This window comes from Phacochoerus africanus, chromosome 6 (genome assembly GCF_016906955.1).
Source record: "Phacochoerus africanus isolate WHEZ1 chromosome 6, ROS_Pafr_v1, whole genome shotgun sequence".
Taxonomy (NCBI): domain Eukaryota; kingdom Metazoa; phylum Chordata; class Mammalia; order Artiodactyla; family Suidae; genus Phacochoerus; species Phacochoerus africanus.
This window is the reverse complement of record NC_062549.1, coordinates 90,491,526-90,515,235: the sequence shown is the minus strand read 5'-3', so window position 1 is coordinate 90,515,235 and position 23,710 is coordinate 90,491,526. Positions and strand designations below refer to the sequence as shown.

Genomic DNA, 23,710 nt, shown 5'->3' with positions numbered 1-23,710 from the left:
CTAAAAAGACCAAAAAAGAAAAAAAAAAAAAAAGAGAGAGAGAGAGAGAGAATAAATTACACGCAGTTAGAGCCTGCAGGGGGAACCAATGGAGTGCTTCTGGACCAGAGTACCTTGTCACTTCACCTGACCTGTCTGAATGCCAGGGTTTATACTGTCAACAATGTCTGAGCAGAGAAAAGAGCTCTGGTCTCAAAGACTGGGCTGGGGGAACGCAAGGGATGGATAAAGGAGCAAACTACTTTCGGGAGACTAAGGATTGTCCTTTGACATTATCCCGTACTCTTGTACCTGAATTGAAACAAAGAAAGGACTAGAGTTTGACCCAAAAACAGTATTAAGAGACCTGGCTAAGGTAGACAATAATTTCAAAGGTCCCTTCTAGTTCTACTTTGATACAGAAATGCTAATGAGTCTGCATTAAGGCTGGTGCCTGGTGACCCCACTGCTGGAAGGTAGCACAAAAAAGCAAAAGAAGCCAGGTACGGACCACATGGATCATTCAGCTTACAGAGAGGCAAGAACAAGCCAGGAACCTTGCTGCAGGGTGAAATCTCTATACCTCTTGTTCTAGGACCTCAGTCTTAAAACCACTAAAACTCAGGACTGGGGCCCCACCCATCCCAAGCAGATACCCTCCCCACCTGAGCACCTGGATCAATTACCAAACCCTGGCACTGGCTGAGCTGAAAGGAGATTGGCCTGTAGAGTGATTTTGGAAAATGGACAAGTGCTGGCTGGAAAATGGACAAGTGCTGGCCTGGGGGTGCGCATTCAGGCTTGCATCTCTCTGGAACAGAATGCAAGACAATAGTTTACGATGAAGAAAAGATTCACTGGCCCCTTTTGACTTTCTTGTGATTATATGCCTACTACAGAATTCTCATTAAGGCTCCAGTGTTTTGGGTTTGTTCCCCGCAGATGATGGAAGAGGACCTATGGAAGAGTAGGAAATGAATCAGGCAACAGTGAGATAACTTTAAGTTCTATACTCTTATATAGAGCCATAGAAGCCTTAGATCTATACTGGTCCCAGGTCCCCCAAATTCAAAGGAAACCAGAAGAAAATCTGAAATAGCCTCGCATCAGGGTAAGAGAAGAAGCAGGATCCTGATTACACTGAACCATTCTAAATTCTAACACCACTTTGGATAAACCTCCTTAAGAGATGGCTGGGGTCCTTGTAACTCCCCACTGCTTAGAAGGAATGAAAAGGAAGACGGACTGAGAATCTCAGCCATTCCTTAGAAGCTCTTAACAAGACTATCTTGAGTAGTCACTACAGTGTAGTTGCCCAAGTTGCCTATTATTTTCTGCAGTCCAAAAACCTTGCAATAGAAGGCTACTGAGTCCTTCTGGACTCCAGGCCTCAAAAAAGGAAAATACAGTTAGCCAGACACATCTTGAGAGCTGACCACCCTTCACTGCCCAACTCAGGATCATCAGGCTTCCTTTTTCACCCATCTCTATGAGGTTGTCTGTAGAACTCAAAGGATAGGCAGACTATGATATGATCATAGGTTGTATAGCAGTCCAAAAAAATGGGGGAAATTTTCTTTCTCCATATATAACGTTTGTTTATATCAATGTACAGACCATATGCCGATTTTCCCAACTGTCAGAAAAAAATGCTCCTTCTAGCTTGTATTCACCTAACTAGCTACTTACTACACTGTGTAGGATGGTGTGCCCTGAACTCTCTAATATTTTTGTTTTGGAAAAGGTCCATACCTAGAGATAGCTCACTCAGGTCAGAGGTTCTTCTCTAAGATCCCTTTCTGGAGTTCCCGTCGTGGCGCAGTGGTTAACGAATCCGACTAGGAACCATGAGGTTACGGGTTCGGTCCCTGCCCTTGCTCAGTGGGTTAACGATCCGGCGTTGCCGTGAGCTGTGGTGTAGGTTGCAGACACGGCTCGGATCCAGCGTTGCTGTGGCTCTGGCGTAGGCCAGTGGCTACAGCTCTGATTCTACCCCTATCCTGGGAACCTCCATATGCCTCGGGAGCAGCCCAAAGAAATAGCAAAAAGACAAAAAAAAAAAAAAAGATCCCTTTCTCTTCTTAATAAATGGTGCCACAGAGGGGCAGAAGACAGGAAAGGGAGGAAAATATTCGATTAAAACCACAGCACCCCCAGACTCGGCTGCCTTTTTATGTAGCTAGCTAGACCTCTAAGACATGGTATTATGTTGTCAGAGTGAGATTTTAGTGGCCCTGCTAAAACCTACCTTTATGACTGGAGAGAGGAGGAAGCCAGCAAGCCCAGCACACCATACTCACCACGCCTCCCTTGTCCCCCTCCATGAACTGAATGATCTGGCAGGATGATTTCTCCCAGAGGAAGATGTGCCCGCAGTCACTACCGCTCACCACAAACTCACTCTTGGGGCCATAGAAATTGACGCCTTTTACTAAAATGATAAATGAAAGGATAGACCACATGAGAGTTGGCAGCAAGCCTATATATATTTACCTCACAGGAAATTTAGTTATTCACAAATCTCAATCAGCTAAGAGCCAAAGAATTCCTTTCACTTTCACAAAACAAATCAAAGGATTATGTATGTATAATAGAACAAGAATCATACCAGGAGTTCCCATGGTGATGCAGGGGAAATGAATCTGAATAGAAACCATGAGGTTGTGGATTCGATCCCTGGCCTCGCTCAGTGGGTTAAGGATCCGGCGTTGCCAAGAGCTGTGGTGCCATGGATGTGGCTGTGGCGTACACCAGTGGCTGCAGTTCTGATTCGACCCCTAGCCTGGGAAACTTCATACGCCATGGGTGTAGCCCTAAAAAGCAAAAAAAAAAAAAAAAAAAAATCGCACCAGTCCCAGAGACTATTTATACTCTCTCCTCAAGAGGTCCACAGAGCTGAGGTGCTGGCACCAACAGCCTGTTTCTTTAGTTTACACCCTACAGAGCAAGGACAGGTCTAATGCCCTACCTGTCCCATGCTGAATGGCCCCAGCTCTGCCCACTCCTAGGTAGCACGGTCCTATGCCTTAGGATTATCCTTGGTATGTGTGCTTCATTGGCACCTTGTTAATGCTTCCTGGGTCAACAGGTGACCTAAGACTGATGGAGGTATACGCCACAATTGCCTATAAGAAGCAGCTGAACAGTAAGGCCCCAGTCTGAAATTAACAAGAGAAGCCAGGAGTTCCAACTATTCTGTCCAGTTCCATACCAGTCATGAGATTGGAACGCTTTCTTCTGTATGCCCATAGAAGGACTTAGCCCATAGGACTAAGATCCAAGTACAGGTTTTTCCCTCTCTTCTTACCAGCTTAAGAATAAAAGGAAAACTAATTGCTCTCTCCCAGTCAACATTATGACAGACATCTGTTAGGAGTGCTAACGACAACAAAAAGCAGTGATTCCCCAATTTTTCTGTACATTAGAATCATACAGGGAGTTTTTTAAAAATCCTCATGAAGTTGTACCACATACCAGTTAAGTTAGAATGGATGGGTTTGGAAGTCAGGCTTCAGTATTTTTATTTATTTATTTTTTGCTTTTTAGGGCTGTACCTGTGGCATATGGACGTTCTTGGGCTAGGGGTCGAATCAGTGGTGCAGCTGCCAGCCTACACCACAGCCATAGCAACTCGAGATCTGAGCCGCGTCTGTGACCTACAACACAGCTCACGGCAACACTGGTTCCTTAACCCACTGTGCAAGACCAGGGATCGAACCCGCACCCTCATGAATCCTAGTCAGATTCCTTACCGCTGAGCCACAACGGGAACCCCCAGGTTCAGTATTTTAAAGGACTGCCAAGTGACTTCGCTGTGCAGTAAAGTTTGGGAACCCTGGACAGAACAAAAAAGGCCAATCTTCACTGCAAACTTGGGTGAGCCACTATCACCATTCCTCCTCCTTTGCTTCATTCAAAAGAATCATTTCCTCTTCTTCCCTAGAAGTATAAGCTCACCTCGCTATTTTAGGCAATTCAGTACTGCTTACTAAGGAGGGCTTTCCCAAACTCCCTAATAATAAGTCTTTTAAGTCCTGAAGTTACCTGAAATCGTAAGAAAAATACAGTCAGTCTAGTCTCCTTATGCCTAAACCAAGTAACATCACTGCAGTGGTGAGAGATGTTCCTGAGCCCTCTTCTCTAGCACAGGAGGGCCCATGAGAACTCCAGCCCAATTAGAGATACCATTCTCCCTGCCCTCGGTGACAGGCAGCTTTACTCAGTTCTTATCGGCACAACCTGAAGGAGATACTACAGTTCTCCAAGCCAACAGACTTAGGGTACAGAAAACTAGAAAGACAGCCTCACCTGTGGCGTTATTTCTGTGGCCCTTGTATCTTTTAATATACTGGGCCCCATCACTGTGAGAGGAGTTGAAGAGGTAAATGTCTTCATCGTTGTAACTGGCCAGGAGCTCTGCCAAGAACAAGCACACAGCAGTGAAGGCAAAGGCTGAAAAAAGCTAGGACCAGCAGTTGGGGGTTGGGGTGGGGCTTCTTGCCAGTAGTGCCCCCTCCTAATACCCAGGTATAGCACCCATCTTACTCTGCTGGAACAGCAGGCAATTCAGGCGTCTAGGGTAGACAAGGAACACGCTGCCAACTCAGGGGCAGCAGAATGCTCAGAAAGATTATACCCATTAATTCGGGATGAGTCAAAGGCATAAGAACCTGCACAGGCAAGTAGCCTGGGCTTTAGGACAGATCTTGCCACATATCATCGGCAGCATTCTCCAAATGCCTGGCATCTCTGTGGGTCATCTGCTGCATCCTCCCACTGTGTGCTCACCATCAGCAACTACTCCCCAGCTGCTCCGTCTGGAGCTAAAGCACAGTGGTGAGCACTGGAGGGCACATGCCTCACTGGCTCAGCAGCTCCCTAGACAGAGGGGGCATGCCAGCCTAGGAGCTGGGCCCTGCTCACGTACCTGTGCCGTCGTGGCTGTACACAAGACAGGTGATGTTTGCTTTGGACTCACTGTTCACCTGCAATAAGGAGCAGATACTGACTGATGCCCCACCCCCCCATTTGTTATACCACCTTTAGGAAACAGGTTTTCCTTCAAACTCCCCTATAATTTCTCCCACAAACTGAGAGAGAGAGAGACAGAGAGACAGAGACAGGAGTACAACTGATGAAACTTTGACCACCTCAGGAAGGAGAGGGCTATGTGTTGGTTGCCTGTGTGCTAAGCTACTTCATATACACATTATCTCATTAGGCCTTACCACTGTGGTACAAGGCAGTTTTCTGTAACTCTACTTTGTCAATAAGAAAACTGAGGCTTACAGAGGTAAGGTGACTGCCCAAGATCACAAAGCTGGTAAGGGGTAGAGCCAGGATTCAAGTCCAAGTGTTTGACTCTTAAGTCCAAACTCTTCCCACCATACCAACAAGTTTGGGGACAGGCTTGGGGTTGAGTCAGGGAAGCCTGGAGCCACTGGCCCGTCATGAATCTTACCAGGTGATGAGGACAGAATTTCTTGAGTACTCCATTGTTTTCATTCTCATCAATTTTCCTCTGGTCATAAATCCTACAGTGGAAGAAATAATGAAAATGTCAGAACTTAAAAACATCCCTTCAAGAGTTGCAATTCAATGGCAGAATGCCAGGACAGATAAAGGACATTTCCCAACTAAGCTTCTGACTCATGCTCCTCTCAAAAATCTCTCGCCCTGCTTCCAAACAAAAACTCTTATCCAGGTACTTCTCATTTCAAGTAGTAATCCTAAATTATATTAGTTTGAAGTAGCTTATCTCTTCTCCCAGCTTTTAAAAAAAATTTTTTTTTATTATAATTGATTTACAGTCTCTTAGCTTTTTACATCATTTACAATTTATTTGCACTGAAATAACATTTTTATAGAGCTTTTTGTGTGTACATTGCCTCTCCAATAGGGTTTATTACTCATGAATAGAGACCAGGCTTTATGTGAGTCAGTAGGTCTTCAATCCCTTCTCAAAATTTTCTTGGATGGGTTCTCCATCTAGTTCTCCCCACAACAACTATTACAAACCACCTCAGGACTCCCTCTCTCCTTCCTTCATTCCCCTGAAGCATCAAACTACCTTCACCTTCTCTCATCTTTCCAATCCAAACTTGAGTCATTCATGCACCTATTTATGACACATATATTAGGTGCCAACTATTACACCAGGTGCTGGAAATAACAGTGAAGAGAAACAAGACAGGTTCAGTCCCTGTCTTGCCCATCTTCCAATCTCAGAGCCTCATATCTCCACAGCTGCTCTCAATCTCATCCCCTCAAGGACCCTGTTTGAACATGGCCACCATCTACCCATTTTCTAAAAATCCTACCAGTGGCCTTTCCTACTCTTTTCTATCCTTCTTCCTGCAGTAAAATTACTGAAAAGAGCAATCTGCATTCAATATTTTCACTCCTTCACCTCCTATTCATTTCTCCATCCACTCCAATCTAGCTTTGGTCTTCAACTCACTACTGAAACTTCTCTCGCTAGTCATCAGTAATCTAACAGCCAGTGCCAACAAGACACTTTTTTAGAAAAGCCCTTCTCTCTGGTCCGGACATTGCTCATTACTCCTTCCTAGAAACACTTTCTTTCGTTATGTCCAACCACTCCTTAATGCTGTACATGAGCTTGTCTTTCTCTGTCTATACCTTAAAGGCTGATGTACCTTGAAGGTCTGGTCTCAAGTTCTCCTCTGACTCTATATAAGGAAATTTTAACCTAGAGTTAAAGTACCTGCAAATGCCCAGAAACTGCTTATGTGTATTTTTCCAGGGAGAAGGGATCATAGTTCTCCTTAGATGCTCAAAAAGGTCAGAAACTCAAAAGGAAGGAAAAATTCTGTTCTATACTTTCTTTTGATGATCAAATTTCAGTACTGATGCTTTAACTACCACCTATATGTGGATGTTTGTCTCTTAAATCTGCGTCTCCAGCCCACACTTGTTCTGAGCTCTAGACTTATATCCACATGCCAACTGGATGTTGTAATGGAATGCCCCAAAGTAAAATTATTCTCCTTCTTAAACTAAGATCATTCTAGACATACCCTTTCCCCTAAATCTTTGTTAATGATACCTTCCTAAATTCAAGTGGCCAAAACCAGAAATCAAGTCCTTTTTCTCCTGTATATCTAATTTCTTCCCTGTCAATTTGACTCCCTGAGTATATTTCACTATATCTGCTATTTCCACCCTTGGTCATTTTCTGCCTAGATTATTTGCAGCAACCTCCTAACTGCTTTTCTTACTCATACTGTCACCAGAATTATGTCTAAAATGAAAATTTTTATGGAAATTCCTTGCTTAAATCTCTTTAGTGATTTTGTACTTTCTACTATAAAGTTCAAACTACTTAGTATGGCTGCCTACTACTTCTCAAAGATCCTATACATTATATAAAAAACCAAAAGCTATGCTTCCTTGAACGCACCATATCACATCTTATTATACTAACTCTACACATATTGCTCCCTCCACCTGAAATACAATTTCCCATTTGTCTTTGATATTTCCTCTGGGAGAAAGAATAGCATAGTTTGGAGTTCCCGTCATGGTGCAGCAGAAACAAATCCAACTAGGAACCATGAGGTTGCGGGTTCAATCTCTGGCCTCGCTCAGTGGGTTAAGGATCTGGCATTGCCATGAGCTGTGCTGTAGGTTGCAGAAGCGGCTCAGATCTGGTGTTGCTGGGGCTATGGTGTAGGACAGCAGCTATAGCTCCGATTAGACCCCTAGCTTGGGAACCTCCATATGCTGCGGGTGCAGCCCTAAAAAGACAAAAAAAAAAAAAAAGAATGGTATAGTTCCACCATAATGGTTTCTACCATATTTAAGGAGTCTGAGATGAGTTCAAATACTAATTCTACTACTTATTAGATGAGTAATACTGGGGAAGTTACTTAATATTTTTATTCTTTATTAAAGAACTGAATGAATCAATGTATGTTGGTATCTCCACAATCCATTAGATTACCCAGTAAGTATTTTTTATTTTTACTTTATTTTATTGGGTTTTTTTTTTTTAGGGCCACACCTGCAGCATATGGAAGTTCCCAAGTTGCAGGTCGAATCGGAGCTGTAGCTTCCTGCCTACCTCACAGCCATGTAAGATTCAACTGTGTCTGCAATCCACACCACAGCTCACAGCAATGCCGGATCCTTAACCCACCAACTGAGGCCAGGGATTTAACCCAAGTCCTTGTGGATACTAGTCAGGTTTGTTACTGCTGAGCCACAATGGGAACGCCAATAAATGATTTTAAAATGGAACCAAAAAAAAAAAAAAAGACAAAACAGGAGACTGCTTGCTGTACAATCAATTATTACTCTTTAGCAAATATGGCAGATAATCAGATTTTTTTCTCCTCTAAACTAAGTCTAAATCAGGAGCTCCCAAATGTCACGAAACCATCATTATCTTCACAAGTCATCAAATTAGTAAACAAAATTTAAGTATTCAATATTTTGATGTATGGACCATTCTGTGATCCTCAGTATCTGATGCTCTTTGTCCCTCTTCTTTATGAGGAAATCTTTACCTACTTTCCCCTTTCTTTCATAAATATTTATTAAGAATCTACTGTATTCCAGATACAATGCTTGAGACTAGGGGCTGGCAAACTTTTACTTAAATGGCAAAACAGTAAATATTTTAAGCTAGCAGGCCATCTAATCTTTGTCACAATTCCCAAACTCTGCAACTGTAGCATAAAAGTAGCCATGGATATATATAAACAAATGGCCATGTCTGTGTTTCAGCAAAACTTTACTCACAGCAACAGAGTTTACAGTGCCAACTCCTGTGCTAGACAGTGGTGATACAAAGAGAAATACAAAGATATTTCCCTATTATCTGAGCAGAAGACAAGGCCTTGACATTAAAAAAAAAATTTCTTTTTTAACTTTAAAGACTTTAATTTTTACAGCAGGTTTAGGTTTACAACAAAACTGAGAGGGCAGTAAAGAGGTTTTCCATACATTCTCTGTCCTGACACGTGCATAGCCTCTCCCATTATCGAAATTACTCACCAAAATGGAACTTTTTTTTTTTTTTTAAACCAAGGATGAACCTACAATGACATATAATCACCCAAAGCCTATAGCTTACCTGAGGGTTACTTTTGTACATTCTATAGGTTTGAACAAATGAATAATGATATATATCCATTGTTATAATATCTTAGAGTACTTTCACTGCCCTAAAAATACTCTGTGCTCTGCCTATTTCTCTCTCCTGCCCCACTCCACCTGCGGCTCTACTGATGTTCTTTCGTTTGTTTCCATAGTTTTGCCTTTTTCAGAATGTCCTATTGTTGAAAGCATATAGTATGCAGCCTTTTCAGATTGGCTTTTTTTTTTTAAACCAGTAATATGCGTTTAAGGTTCCTCCATGTCTTTTCATGACTTGATAGCTCATTTCTTTTTAGTGCTAAGTAAAATTCTGTTGTCTGGCTGTACCACTATTTATCTATCTATTCACCCAGTGACGGACATCTTGGTTGCTTCCATATTTTGGCACTATGAATAAAACTGCTATAAATATCCACATACAGGTTTCTGTGTGGACATGTCTTCAGTTCCTTTGGGTAAATACCAAGGAGCCTGACCGCTAGATTGTATGGTACCAGTGTGCTTAGTTTTGGAGAAACTGTCAACTGTCTTCCAAAGTGACTCTATCTTTTTTTTTTTTTTTTTTGGTCTTTTTGCCATTTCTTGGGCCGCTCCTGTGGCATGAAGTTTCCCAGGCTAGGAGTCGAATCGGAGCTGTAGCTGCCAGCCTACGCCAGAGCCACAGCAACTCAGGATCCGAGCCGTGTCTGCAACCTACACCACAGCTCACGGCAATGCCGGATCCTTAACCCAGTGAGCAAGGCCAGGGATCGAACCCGCAACCTCACAGTTCCTAGTCGGATTCATTAACCACTGAGCCACGACAGGAACTCCGACTCTATCATTTTTTTTGACCAGCAAGTATGCGAATTCCTGTTGCTCCAAAGTACTCAACAAGCATTTGGTATTGTCAGTGTTCTAGATTTCAGCCATTCTAATAGGTGTATAGTGGTATCCCCACTGTTGTTTTAATATGCATTTTCCTAATGACATATGGTGTGGATCATCTTTTCACATCTTATCTTCTTCAGTGAGATATGTGTTAAGGTTTTTGGCTTTTTTTTTTTTTGGTCTTTTATCCTTTTTTAGGGCCACACTCGCAGCATATGGAGGTTCCCAGGCTAGGGGTCTAATTAGAGCTGTTGCTGCTGGCCTACTCCAGAGCCACAGCAATGCCAGATCCGCGCTGTTGTCTGCAACCTACACCACAGCTCACGGCAACATTGGATCCTTAACCCATTGAGTGAGGCCGGGGATTGAACCCGCAACCTCATGGTTCCTAGTCGGGTTCATTTCTACTGTGCCATGACAGGAACTCCGTCTTTGGCCTTTTCATTTATTTTTTTTCCTTTTTAAGGCCACACCTGCAGCATATGGAAATTCTCAGATGAGGAATCAAATCAGAGTTTCAGCTGCAGGCCTACGCTATAGCCACTGCAACACCAGATCAGGACCATATCTGCAACCTATGCTACAATGAGTGAAGCCAGGAATTGAACTCACATACTCAGAGAAAACATCAGTTCCTTAACCTGCTGAGCCACAATAGGGAACTCCTTGGCCCATTTTTCAGTTGGGTTGTTTTCCTGTTGTTGAGTTTTAAGAGTTCTTTGTATATTTTGGATAACAGTCCTTCATCAGATACATCTTTTGCAAGTATTTTCTCCCAGTCTGTGACTTGCCTTCTAATTCTCTTGAAAGATACTGTCTTTCACAGAGAAGTTATTGACACGTAACTTAATTCTTTCATGTATGTCTTTGGTGTTGTGTCACCATACCCAAGGTCTTTTAGATTTTCTCCTATGTTATCTTCTAGGAGTTTTAGAGTTTTGGGTTTTACTTTCAGGTCTATGATCTATTTTTTGGGGGGCAGGGGGAGCTACAACCACAGCATATGGAAATTCCCAGGCTAGGGGTCTAACTGGAACTGCAGCTGCCAGCCTACACCACAGCCACACCAGATCTGAGCCACGTCTGTGACCTACACTGCAGCTCACAGCAATGCCGGATCCTTAACCCACTAAGTGGGGCCAGGGATCGAACCCACATCCTCATGGATACTAGTTGGGTTAGTTACCACTGAGCCACAACAGCAACTCTATGATCCATTTTGAGTTAATTTTTGTGAAGGGGGTTAGGGTCTATGTCTAGATCCATTTTTTTACAGGTGATGTCCAGTTGTTTCAGCACCATATATTGAAGAGACTATCTTCTCTCCATCTATTGCTTTTGCTTCCTTGCCAAAGATAATTTGATTACATTTATAGTGGTCTATTTATGGGTTCTCTATTCTGTTCTATTGATCTATTTGTCTATTTCACCAGTACAATGCTGTCTGAATTACTGCAGCTTTACAGTAAGTCTTGAAGTTGAATAGTGTCAGTCTTCCAACTTTGTTCTTCTCATTCGATATTGTGCTGGCTATTTGGTACTTTGGTCTCTCCACACAAACTTTAGAATTAGTTTGCCAATACCCATAAAATAACTTACTGGGAGTTTTGATTATATTTCACTGAATCAATAAATCAAGGTGGGAAGAACTGACATCTCCACAATACTGAATCTTCCTATGCCCTTGACATTTTAAATCAAATAAGGAATGGTCTCTGCACTGTCTCAACATTCTTACTGCAACTCTTTCCACAGGACTCCAGGTGCCCACTAACTTGTTACCATAAGTCTCTCTCTCTCCCCTCCTCACCTCCGATTCCCCCGACCTAACTTTAGTCTAGTCTTCTCTCAGTTCTCTCTTTATCACTTGCTGATAAAGACAGGGGAGCAAAGGGCCTCTTTATTTGATTGTGTTTTATAAATTAATACCTATACTAAATCCTTCAGCAATAAATTTACATGTCAACCAACCACACTGCCAAATCATTGGATTCATCCATCTGATACATTCTCCTTTTCTTCACTCCTGTGAGGTTTTTTTTTTTTCTTTTTAAGGCCATACCTGCAGCATACAGAAGTTCCCAGACTAGGGGTCAAATCGGAGCTGCAGCTGCAGCCTTACACCACAGCCACAATAATGCCAGATCTGAGCCGCATCTGCAACCTATGGCATAGCTCACTCTAACACTGGATTCTTAACCCACTGATCAAACCCAAATCCTCATGGACAGTTATGTTGTGTTCTTAACCCACTGAGCCGCAACAAGAACCTCCCACTTCTGAAAATTCTTAAACCAACCCAAATAGGATTGGGTAGCAGAAACTCATATCTATACCACCCTCTACTTGCCTACCTTTTTTTTTCTCCCTGCCCCCCTTTTGGGGTCATATTTCAATACGCATGACTCTTTAAAGCTTCCCTTAAATGCTTCTTCTCAATCCTAAACTAAAATTCAGTATTTATGATGAAAAAGTTTTGAGGATGAGTATACTGTTTCTCCGTATTCCCTTAAAGGAATTCCTTCAGGTTAGGAGTAAAAGCTAATGGTGTTATAAAATATTCAGCAAAAAAAATTTTCAAATTTGTACTGAAAAGGTGAGCCTAGAGTTCTGTCAAAGAAAGCATCAGAAAGAGGGACATCCAAAATATTCAAATGGCTGAACTGAAGAGGTGCCAGAGAAACTGAGGATGATCAGAGAAGAGGTGGGGTACTAGAGGGGCATCTGCTCATACGGGATCAGTGTGCCTCAAAATCTACACATGCTTCTGTCAAGCAAATAGCCTATTATATGCTGAGAATTTGGATGAAGACATTGAGGCTGATAAGAGACAGATCTGAGTACTTCTCCTTGTACTGAAATGCTAAAACTAATCTCTACCCAATTCTAACCCTGTTAATCCTAAACTAGCTTTGGAAAAAGTTGTTATCAACTGAAGTTCTCAACACAACTCCACTGTCCTCCAAAATCAAGGTCCTAGTGGCTGAATTATCTAGAGACAAAAAGACTCTTCAATGAATCCAGAGCTCTAAGCAGGAAATCCAAATTAGAAATTTCAGTAAATGCTCAATTTAAAGGAGGCAGCACCTGAAAGTTCTGACAACTACAACTCTTTTTGATCAACAGCTTCTTATCTTAAAAATAAAAACACAAAAGAAAATCTACTGCTACACATCTGCTGTTAGTCAACAGATGAAAAAAATTTACAGGGCAAGGGAAAAGGGGTAAGAAGAGAGTAACAAAGTTGCCCAATTCTCTTGTGGCAGGATTCTTCAACAAATTAAGGTCCTCTCTCAAGCATTTCTAAAAACTTGGTCTATCCCTGTGATTTTTATTAATAAAATTACATAATATAGTTGTAAAAACATGCTCTCATTTTAAAAAGAAGATAATGCTTTTCACCCACCATCAAGGAAAACAAGCAATTCATTTTTCTAGTGATCCTCTCCTTCCTCCCTTTCAAACTGATGATCCCTTGGCAACCAAAGAAATACAGCCAAAATAGGCCAAATGGATGGGATACAATTTGACAAAAAGCCAGAAAGAAACTAACTGGTACACATGGGGACTGAATCCACTAGCTCTGTTCTCCTTAGGCTATGACTCAACAGACAGTGTTACAAAGGTATCACTAAGATAAAGTAAAGTGGTTTGTGACAGTGGAAGCCAAAACCCAAGTTCACACTGAGTACTCCTGAGTCAAACCATTTCTGTATCTGAAACCAGCACTCAAAATTTCTAGTGCATATGTTAATTTATGTATGAAAAATGGTGGAAGATATTTACTAGTAGAGCGCTTGCTAGTAAACCTGGGTTTATGTCTTAGCTGCTACGTGGGGACCTTGGTCATTTTGTCAAACTTCTCAACACTTAATAATCTATACAACATGTTAAGCCATCCCTCAGAGATCATTCATTACATTAGAGAAAAGAATACGTAAGACAATGTTTAAACTCTTTGGAAGATGGCAAAAAATTAAAGATTGTGGTTAATGGATTCCTAAGCAATTGCTACCTTTCCATAAGGGACAGCTGGTAGTACACAATGCATCACAGTCTCAAACTCTCAAAGACACAAAAGAGGCAAAGACTCACCTTACAAACTGATCTCGTCCACCCACTGCAAACTGATGTGTATTGGCGGGATTCACATAGATTGTATACAGCCCCACTTTCTTCTCCTTTTCTTTTGTCACCACCAATTTCCTTCAAGAGTAGAAAAGTATAAAAGTTATAGTCTCCAAAAGACCCAGATGGTCATGGCAAATGAGAACAGAAAGAGTAATATAGACAGTGAATAAGAAATCAAACAGATTCTCACTTGAAAAGAAAGAAAAAAGTGGTTTTGTTTGTTTGTACATTGGAACACAAAAAAAACAAAACCCTCCTCCATGTCTATTTAATAAATGCTACTCCTTTGGAGATAGAAAAAACATGTAGTATAGTCATTTTCTGGCATTCTTCAAGAACAGACAATATTACCCACATCTTCCCCTCCTTTACTTATAAATTCATCTTTCCCAATCATCTGGGAGCAGAGGGAGGGAAGGATGAAAGACAGAAAGAGTGGACAGAGAAACCTGAAGGTTAGAATCTATCTCCCAGATTCCAGAAAAGTGTTCACTTAAAACCCAGCCTTAAAAATGTAGGAGTTCCCATCGTGGCTCAGTGGTTAACGAATCCAACTAGGAACCATGAGGTTGAGGGTTTGATCCCTGGCCTCATTCAGTGGGTTATGGATCCGGCATTGTCATGAGCTGTTGTGTAGGTCTCAGATGCAGCTTGGATCCCACGCTGCTGTGGTTCTGGTGTAGGGCAGCAGCTACAGCTCCGATTAGACCCCTAGCCTAGGAACTTCGGTATGCTGCAGGTGCAGCCCTAGAAAAGGCAAAAAGACAAAAAAGACAAAAAAAAAAACCCACAATGAGGGTGGCTTAGCAGTTGATTACTCAGCTTTGTCACTGCTATGGTTCAGGTTCAATCCCTGGCCCAGGAATTTTCCAATGCGAACTTTCCAAGTACGGCAAAAAAAAAAAAAAAAAAAAAAAAGGCACGATGAAAATTGACAAGCAGGAGTTACAGTTGTGACTCATTGGCAACAAACACGACTAGCATCCATGAGGACTAGTATCCATGAGGACTCAGGTCTGATTCCTGGCCTTACTCAGTGGGTTAAGGATCTGGTGTTGCCATGAGCTATGGCTGGCAGCGGCAGCTCTGATTCGACCCGTAGCCTGTGAACTTCCATAAGTCTGCCACAGATGCGGCCATTTAAAAAAGAAAGAAAAGAATATTAACAAGCAACAATTAATCCAAAGGAAAACAATATTAGTTTTTCCTTATCTGAAGCAAATTAGGAGAGGAGATTCTTATGAAGACAGTGGCTTTTAAGGCTAGAAAATCATTTCTAAATTACTCTTCTGGGGGAAGTTCCCGTTGTGGCGAAGTGGAAGCAAATCCAACCAAGAGCCATGAGGTTTCAGGTTTGATCCTTCCCCTCGCTCAGTGGGTTAGGATCCAGCATTGCCATGAGCTGGGATAGAGGTCGTAGACTTGGCTCAGATGCTGCCCTGCTGTGGCCGGCAGCTGTAGTTCCGATTAGACCCCTAGGCCTGGAAACCGCCATATGCCTTGGGTGTGGCCCTAAAGAGAAAAAGAAAAAAAAAAATTACTCTTCTGGTTGTAACACAAAAAAAGGTGACTGTAAGAGGGCATGGGACTCTGAGGAAACCTTATAAAATTTCAGAGCTTTAGCCAGAAGATTCTGGCCAAAGAGCTGTAATTTGTCCCACTTTAAGTGTAGTACTACGAATACTCTTCCCAGATCTAAGTGTCCAACCAAATATAACATCATAAAGATTAGTACATTTACAGGAAAAGGAACACATGAAAGGAAGGAGCTGGACTTCAGCTTTCATTTTTATTTCTAAGTTTTACTCATTTCTGATGCTTATAGAAAATGAAAGAAATTAACTATGACGAGGTTGTTTGTAAATGAGGTTAGTATCCTCTCTGCATGGTGAAAGGCACTCTATCTTAGACCACTCTAGACAAACAGGGGAACTTTTATTTAATTTTAAAAACTCTGCAGCCTTCCATTAAAAGAACAGCGTATAGAGGCCATTAGAAATAAATGTTATTAGGGGAAGCACATATATATCACATACCCAACCCTCAAAACTACAAAAATAGGAGTTCCCGTCGTGGCACAGTGGTTAATGAATCCGACTAGGAACCATGAGGTTGCGGGTTCAACCCCTGGCCTTGCTCAGTGGGTTAATGATCCAGCGTTGCCTGAGCTGTGGTGTAGGCTGCAGACGCGGCTTGGATCCCGAGTTGCTGTGGCTCTGGCGTAGGCTGGTGGCTGCAGCTCCGATTCAACCCCTAGCCTGGAAACCTCCATATGCCGAGGGAGCAGCCCCAGAAAAAGGCAAAAAGGAAAAAACAAAACAAAACAAAACAAAACAAAAAAACCAAAAATACAGGAAACAAATCAAGAGTTTCAGGAACAAAACTTGCAATGGAGAAGAGGCAGCTCTAACATGGATTTTTAGAGGGGATGGTCAGACGAACATAAAGGTTACCATGCAAAAGGAAAATGAAACTGAGGGGAGAGATTATGACGTACTGGCTCCACTGTCATCTCATCCTGAAAAAGAGCTCAATCTTCCTATGCCTCCATTTATTTACCTAAAACAAACATTTCTCTCTCCTAAGGGAAAAATGCACAGAGTACCTTGAGCTCTCTGGGGAAAATGCAGAGGTGCTATTAAAATGATTAATGATAGCAGTAGGAAAAAAAAATTCACACCAGAGAAAGGTAGCAGACAAAACCATATAAAACAAATTTACCAAATTTTTGCCTTTGGAATGGATATGCAATGAGATCCTGGTGTATAGCACTGAGAACTATAGTCATTTATGGTGGAGCATGATAATGTGAGAAAAAGGAATGTATGTGCGACTGGGTCACCTTGCTGTACAGCAGAACATTGACAGAACACTGTAAACCAGCTATGATGGAAAAAAATAAAAATCATTTTAAAAATTACCAAATTTTGCCTTAAAATTTACTGTTTTTTAATGAGTAGGTATGTTCCAGGAAAAAGGGAAAAACAATTACAGATCAAACCAAAGGATTCCTTTGAATATCTCAAACCAGCTTCCACTGGTTAAGGGAATATCCCACCCACTGCGTCAAATCCACCTCTTCCTATGATGTTAGCCAGTATCACCAGCTTCCAGAGATTCAGCTTTCAGAGATATACAAGAGCGAAAAATTCCCCTATGCCAACTTCACACAAAAATGCCTCTGATATAAGCAGATGTTCAGGCACCAGCTTAACACAAAAGGATACATGTTCTAGAATTCCATGACCTTCACACATTCAATTCTCCAACCTCATTTCAGTCTTCTACCAATTCAACCGCTAAAGCAAAAATTTTCTGAAGGCCCACTGTCTCTTATTTCCCAAACCCACAATTTGGGCCTCCTCCTAATCTATGTTTCTCCTATGTTCACCCTTTTAGTTTCTATCCTGTCTACTACTGTTTGCATGTAGATCCACTGGTCAACTCTTAGCCAGATATTCTGCCTACATCATTTCATTACACATTCAATAATGTGCCCAAGTCGTTTGCTCTGCCCATTACTTGAACCAGATTCCCAATTTCTTCTTGCTTAACAGTACTCTTCCTCTGAAACTGATCCACACAATGAGATCTCATTCTACTTCACAACTCTCTACCACAGCAGACCAAACTAACTCATATCACTTTTTCCATCTTTCCCTCTGCTACCTCTGGAAAACCTGCTAATGTTCCATTATCATCACAGAACCAAAGAACTGAAAATATCAAACATCATTGAGTTTAAGAGATTAAATGATTTTCTCAAAGCTACCTAACTGTAGGCCAGTACTAGAAGGCAGATCCCTTGTCACCCAGGCCTGTTCCCTTTCTCACAGAAATCCACTCGTTATCTCTCAACCTTCAACCTCTTGAAATTTTATATAAATAACCAGTATATCCTCTCTACTGGTTATCCCCTATACTTGTTTCTGCAAGCCCAAAATATTTCTATCCTTTAATCAGTATTTTAAATTCCTCCGTTTTCTAGACATTTTTTTCTGTACTGATCTTTCTAAAAGTCTAGTAATAATCAGCCTTAAGATTATATTCCTTAATTTATATTTTACTTGTCTGCTATGTAAATCAGTGACACCCCTTACTCAATATTGGTATTGATATATAAGATTTAAGATAATTTTAAAGAGTAACGATACAATAAATAATCTAGATAATCCATCAATTAGACAGTGGTTAAACTGTGGTGCACCAATATACGTCATGGTTAAAAATGAGGTAGGTGGGCCTTTTTGTTTTAACATAAAAAGATCTCCAAAACACATAAAAATGTGAAAAAAGCAAATTGTGGGAACATACATATACATATGTTTATATATACATACAACTATCCCATGGGTGTGTGTATATGTGTATATATACATAGTAAGATACATAAATGTCTAGAAAAATTACTGAAAAGGCACTCAAAATTTTTAACAATGGTTATCAATAGCCAGAATGGGGGGCAGAGGAGGTATACATGAGGAAGCATTTACATTTTGTCCATATACTTTATTATTTGAATTTTTAAAACAAGATGTATTTGTTCACTGTAAGAGCAATAAAAGTGAAAAAAGGAAACAAAAAAATTAGTAAGTGCAATTTAATCAGTTCCAACCACAGTGCCAGACACTACGCTCAAGTATCAGTAATCAGTAATCAGTAATTCTCAAGAGAGAGAATGAGACTGACTGATTATGCCCATAGTGAGGCTGAAGAAACTGAGGTTCGGAAAGGTTGTAAGTCACAACTAGTGGTGCCAAGTTAAGATCTGAGCTAGATCCAAACAGGATGATTTGCTGTTTCTGGATCACACAGGTGAAAGAGATATAATTTTCCTATAAGTCTCAGATTCATGTAAAAATGAGCTGTGATATGATAAAGTTCTATTATAGCTACTGATATTTTTGCTCAAGATTTATCATTTAATTTTTATGTTTTTATACATAATTGAACTGAAAACCACACAGGAGCCTATCTCTAAGCTGCCAGTAATGTGCTTCTTGTGGGGAAGCTGAGTGTCACCTAAGTGAATGGAGAGTGGAAGAGCATCCAGTTATTAGAGCCCACACATAAGAAGATAACTGAACCCTTCCTTCATTAGAAGTGAAGATACGCTGAATAGTATTTTACTATTGAGAACAGACAGCAACAAAGAAGGAATTCCCCTAAACCTTAATCTGCTTATCATAATCACAAAAGAAGTATTCTTTTTTTTTAGGGCCATACCCACAGCACGTGGAAGTTCCCAGGGTAGGGGAACTGCAGCTGCCGGCCTAAGCCATAGCCACATCCACAGCAACGCGGGACCCAAGCCACGTCTGGGAACTACACCACAGCTCCTGGCAACACCAGATCCTTAACCCACTGAGCGAGGCCAGGGATCGAACCAGCATCCTCATGGTTTTTAGTTGGATTTGTTTCTGCTGAGCCACAGTTGAACTTCCACAAAAGAACTATTCTGATGAACTAGAGAGTTATTGCCTAGGACACATGGAATATTTTCAAGGCCAAGAGATTCAATTCTGTAGAAAATACTAATGTTATACTTACGAAGCTGGCCGGTCTTGTCTAAGGTCAATGGTAAAGACAACTGCATCTTCACCTGCAGACAGGAACGTACAGGGAGAGTCTGGTTCCAGGGCCAACTGAAAGAGAAAAAAGGAACAGTTGGAGTTCCCATCATGGTGCAACAGCAATGAATCTGACTAGGAACCATGAGGTGGTGGGTTCGATTCCTGGCCTTGCTCAGTGGGTTAAGGATCGGTGTTGCCATGACTGTGGTGTAGGCCACAGATGTGGCTTGGATCTAGCATTGCTGGCAGCTGGGAACCTCCATATGCCACAGATGTGGCCCTAAAAAGCAAAAAAAAAAGTCTCAACCAGAGAAATGCCTACCTCTTTTGTTGTAAAATCCCAGGAAAGAAGATAATTTAATAAATTAATTCTTATTCTGTATGTGAATTATTTACAGCTTATTTTATACAAGGCAAAAGGACAGATGATTTTCACTTTTAACTAAGTCCCCAAGGGATATATAAAGAGTGATACCAAAAGAAAACAATGACATTAGGGCTCATTCTCAAAATCAACTCCATATCCTAGGGGTGGGGGAGAAATGGCACCCAAGTTTCATTCCTCGCATCTTAGTTCGAAAAATTAGTTATCTACTGTGTTGGGGGTAGTCTCAAGAATCAAATAGGTAATTTTCATATTTCCTGAGCCATGTGGGCAAGAAAAGCATACTCCAGGTCCACCTATATAGTTGCTTAGGGTTGTAAACAGGGGATCATCCTCCTTCCATGGCGTGAAAGAAAACAGTGCCTACTTGGAGATAAGGCAGTTGCTGGCTCCTCACTGACTATTTGGCCTATATTCCTGCTCTAAATAGGCTTCCAGAAATAGTGCTGTTTATGCACTGAGAGTTGTGAGCAGAAAAGTTGAAGCTCTCACATATGAGAAGTCAACAGCTAGCACCTTGGAGCTGTTAAAATGTTCTAAATACAGAGTAAATTTTAAAGGCTTGGAAGGCATTGGAGACCTCAAGGATCTCCAAATCAACTATGGCTCAGCTTAGGAGTCAGGTATCATCAGGTGAATGCTCCATGTGCAAGATATAGACATCTCTCAAATACATGCCTTCTGAGAAGTTTAGGGTAGCTGCTTTTTCTCCCACCTTACCTACAAATCTTAGGACTGAAAGAAGTGAGGCAGGTGACCCCAACAAAGGGACACAATGTACAGATACTGACTGGAGGGCCTTGACGGAGACTCACAGAGAAGCGGAACTGCACAATCTTCGCAGACAGGGCTTACTTACCTTGTGGGATGCTCCCTTGTGCTGGGCCACACGCTTCGTATTCTTGCAGCACTGAGTAGCAGACAACTCTGCTACCCGAACCTGCCCATCACGGGCACACATGGCCAGGGTTGAATCACCACTGTTAGGAAGGAACTTGGCCTGGGATATTAAGAATAAAAGAAAGTACAAGAGAAATAAAAGCAGATTTGAGAGGGAAAAGTGTGATGACCACCCCAAATCTCCCCCTGTTGCTGCACGATAGCTGGAAACTTAAGACCTCCTACTCTTTTATAATTGGCTCAAGTCCAATTTCTTCCAAGGGATAAAGGAGAGGAAGAGAAAAAAACTTCTGATATAAGAAAGCACTTCTGTTGATTCCAAAAGGTTGAAATGGTACAGGATAAGTGCTCAGGTAAACTAAGACTATACCTACTAGGAAGGAAAAGGAAAAAAAGAGAAAAATCTTCCTTGATTCAGAAAGTAAACAAATTTTCTACAAAGAAAAAGGAAACTAGAGGGGATACTGGAGAAGGAAAGAAACCATGCTTAGGGATAAATAGCTAGACTATATGATAGATGGGGCTGATAAGTAAAACCTCCAGAGAATAACAATGTCAACTAATATTTATCAAATGTTTATTTAAGTACCAGACATGGCTCTAACTGCTTAGCTTCTATTGTTATTTAATCCTCATAACCCTCTATTTTTTTTTTTTTTTAAATGGCCACACCAGAGGCACCAAGTCACAGCTGCAGCAATGCTGGATCCTTTAACCCACTGCATCATGTCAGGGTCCAAACCCGGGCCTCTGCAGGGACCCAAACTACTGCAGTAGGACTCTTCACCCTCTGTGCCAGAGCAGGAACTCCATCATAACCCTCTGTGTTATTAGCCCCATATTATATAGTTAAAGAAACTGAAGACAGAGATTAAATAAATGTACCCAAGATCACACCACTAGTAAGGAGTTGGGCCAAGATTTAAACTCAAGTAGTCTGGCTCAAAAACCTCTGCTCTTACACTATATCCCTCCTAAGCAGGGCATTTAGTAACTTCCTGATGATTTCCAAGCACCCTATTATAATGAGGCTTGCAATACTCTATGTGCTCAAGGAAATAAAAGGCTGCCATGGGTCTTTCAGTGTATTTAGTTCCTCTAACTCATTACGGGGCCAAAGTAGGACCAAGCCCTGATATCTAATTCCTACCACAACTTGCTACCACTCCTACTCCAGTCAGCAGCTCAGGTTTGTCTAACACATGCCTGATTTTCCCAACTGCCAATGTGTTCCCTTGCCTCACCTGGAAGACATTGCTTTTGTGGCCACTCTCAAAGTCCAATACTGGCTGTCGCCGCACCCAGTCCCAAACCACCACTTTCAGGTCATCGCTGCCACTGGCCAGCCAGGTGCCGCGCTGGTTAAAGTGCAGGGTATTAACACAACCAGTATGGCCCTCAAGCCCATGCTGCAGACGGAAACGCTGCACAAAGACTCTTGCCCCACAAGCCTCATACACAAAACGGGCACTTGAACCCAGCTCCCGCTCCCGAAGAGCAGGAAGGGCTTGCCAGCGAGGTCGGGGCAGGGCTGATGTCTCTGAGGCTACCCAGTCCTCCAGGGCTCGCTCATCGTCGGATGAGTCCTGATCACGATTGGCCCGCTTGCGCTGTACACGGCGACGAGGATGCTCTTCTTCCTCCTCTTCTTCCTCCTCCTCTTCCTCTGAGGGGTCATGGACTTGGTTTTCATCATTGATGGAGTAATGGCCAGTGTCCTCCATGCTGTCAGAGTCCTTGTCTTCACCTGAGCTCTCTGTATCCGTGCCTCGACTTTCTGTGCTGGTGCGATTGGGGCCACCATCATCCCCAGTCAAGCTCAAGCTCAGGTCTGAGGCCTCCACTTCAATGCCTGAGGATGTCTCTCTCCCTTCCTCAGCACCAGACATCTCCTCTGGACTGCTAGACAGGCTTCCTGCATGTTAGTAAGGAATGAGTAGATGGGGTGGGGGGGAATAAGGAAATAAGATAGTGATCAGAAGAATTTCCCCTCCTTAGTCAAAAATAATCATCACATCAAAAGACCCAGAAACCAACTTTGGTCAAAATGTTTCCATTACAAATATTTATAAAGAATAGCTTCTGGAATTCCCTTCATGGCTCAGCGGTTAACACACCCAACTAAGAGCCATGAGGATGCAGGTTCGATCCCTGGCGCTGCTCAGTGGGTTGAGGATCTGGCATTGCATGAGCTGTGGTGTAAGTCGAAGACACAGCTCAGATCCCACGTTTGCTGTGGCTGTGGCATAGGCTGGCAGTTGCAGCTCCGATTCAACCCCCAGCCTGAGAACTGGGAACCTCCATATGCCATGAGGTTTTGCCCTAAAAAGAAAAAAAAAAAAGGACCTTCTGAGGGGGAATCTTGAAAAGATTAAGACCAAGTCCACAAACAAGTAATGAATTGCAGGACAACCACAGATTATAACACATTCTCAAGAAGCACTGGCAGATTTTAGAGAAATATGCCTGGAGTTCTCTTGTGGCACAGCAAGTTAAGGATCTAGCATTGTCACTACAGTGGCTTGGATTGCTGCCATGGTGACTTTTGATCCCTGGCCTGGGAACTTGTGCATGCTGCAAGAGTGGCAAAAAAAAATTAGTATGCCTGATACTACTACCTTCGGCTGTTTTGCTAGATGAGCAACCATTAGTTTTAACATATACTTAAACTGAATATAAGAAAAAAGAACAGCCATCCTCAGCAAGAGTTGGACTATTTTTCACTTCGAGAAAGCATCACTACCTCCCA

At 42.0% G+C, this 23,710-nt stretch overlaps 1 protein-coding gene across 8 annotated transcripts in view; it reads right to left on the bottom strand.

Annotated features, from left to right (window-relative positions):
• DCAF8 (DDB1 and CUL4 associated factor 8) overlaps positions 1 to 23,710 on the bottom strand; it is a 48,509-nt gene that overhangs the window by 4,293 nt on the left and 20,506 nt on the right. For all 8 annotated transcript variants that reach the window (XM_047784168.1, XM_047784166.1, XM_047784169.1 and 5 more), the window contains 8 exons: positions 22,206 to 22,876; positions 20,921 to 21,061; positions 19,654 to 19,748; positions 14,068 to 14,178; positions 5,441 to 5,513; positions 4,907 to 4,964; positions 4,288 to 4,395; positions 2,280 to 2,410 (listed from right to left, as the gene is read on the bottom strand). In XM_047784168.1, the coding sequence (XP_047640124.1) occupies positions 2,280 to 2,410; positions 4,288 to 4,395; positions 4,907 to 4,964; positions 5,441 to 5,513; positions 14,068 to 14,178; positions 19,654 to 19,748; positions 20,921 to 21,061; positions 22,206 to 22,876 (1,388 nt within the window). The remainder of the gene's footprint in view (positions 1 to 2,279; positions 2,411 to 4,287; positions 4,396 to 4,906; positions 4,965 to 5,440; positions 5,514 to 14,067; positions 14,179 to 19,653; positions 19,749 to 20,920; positions 21,062 to 22,205; positions 22,877 to 23,710) is intronic.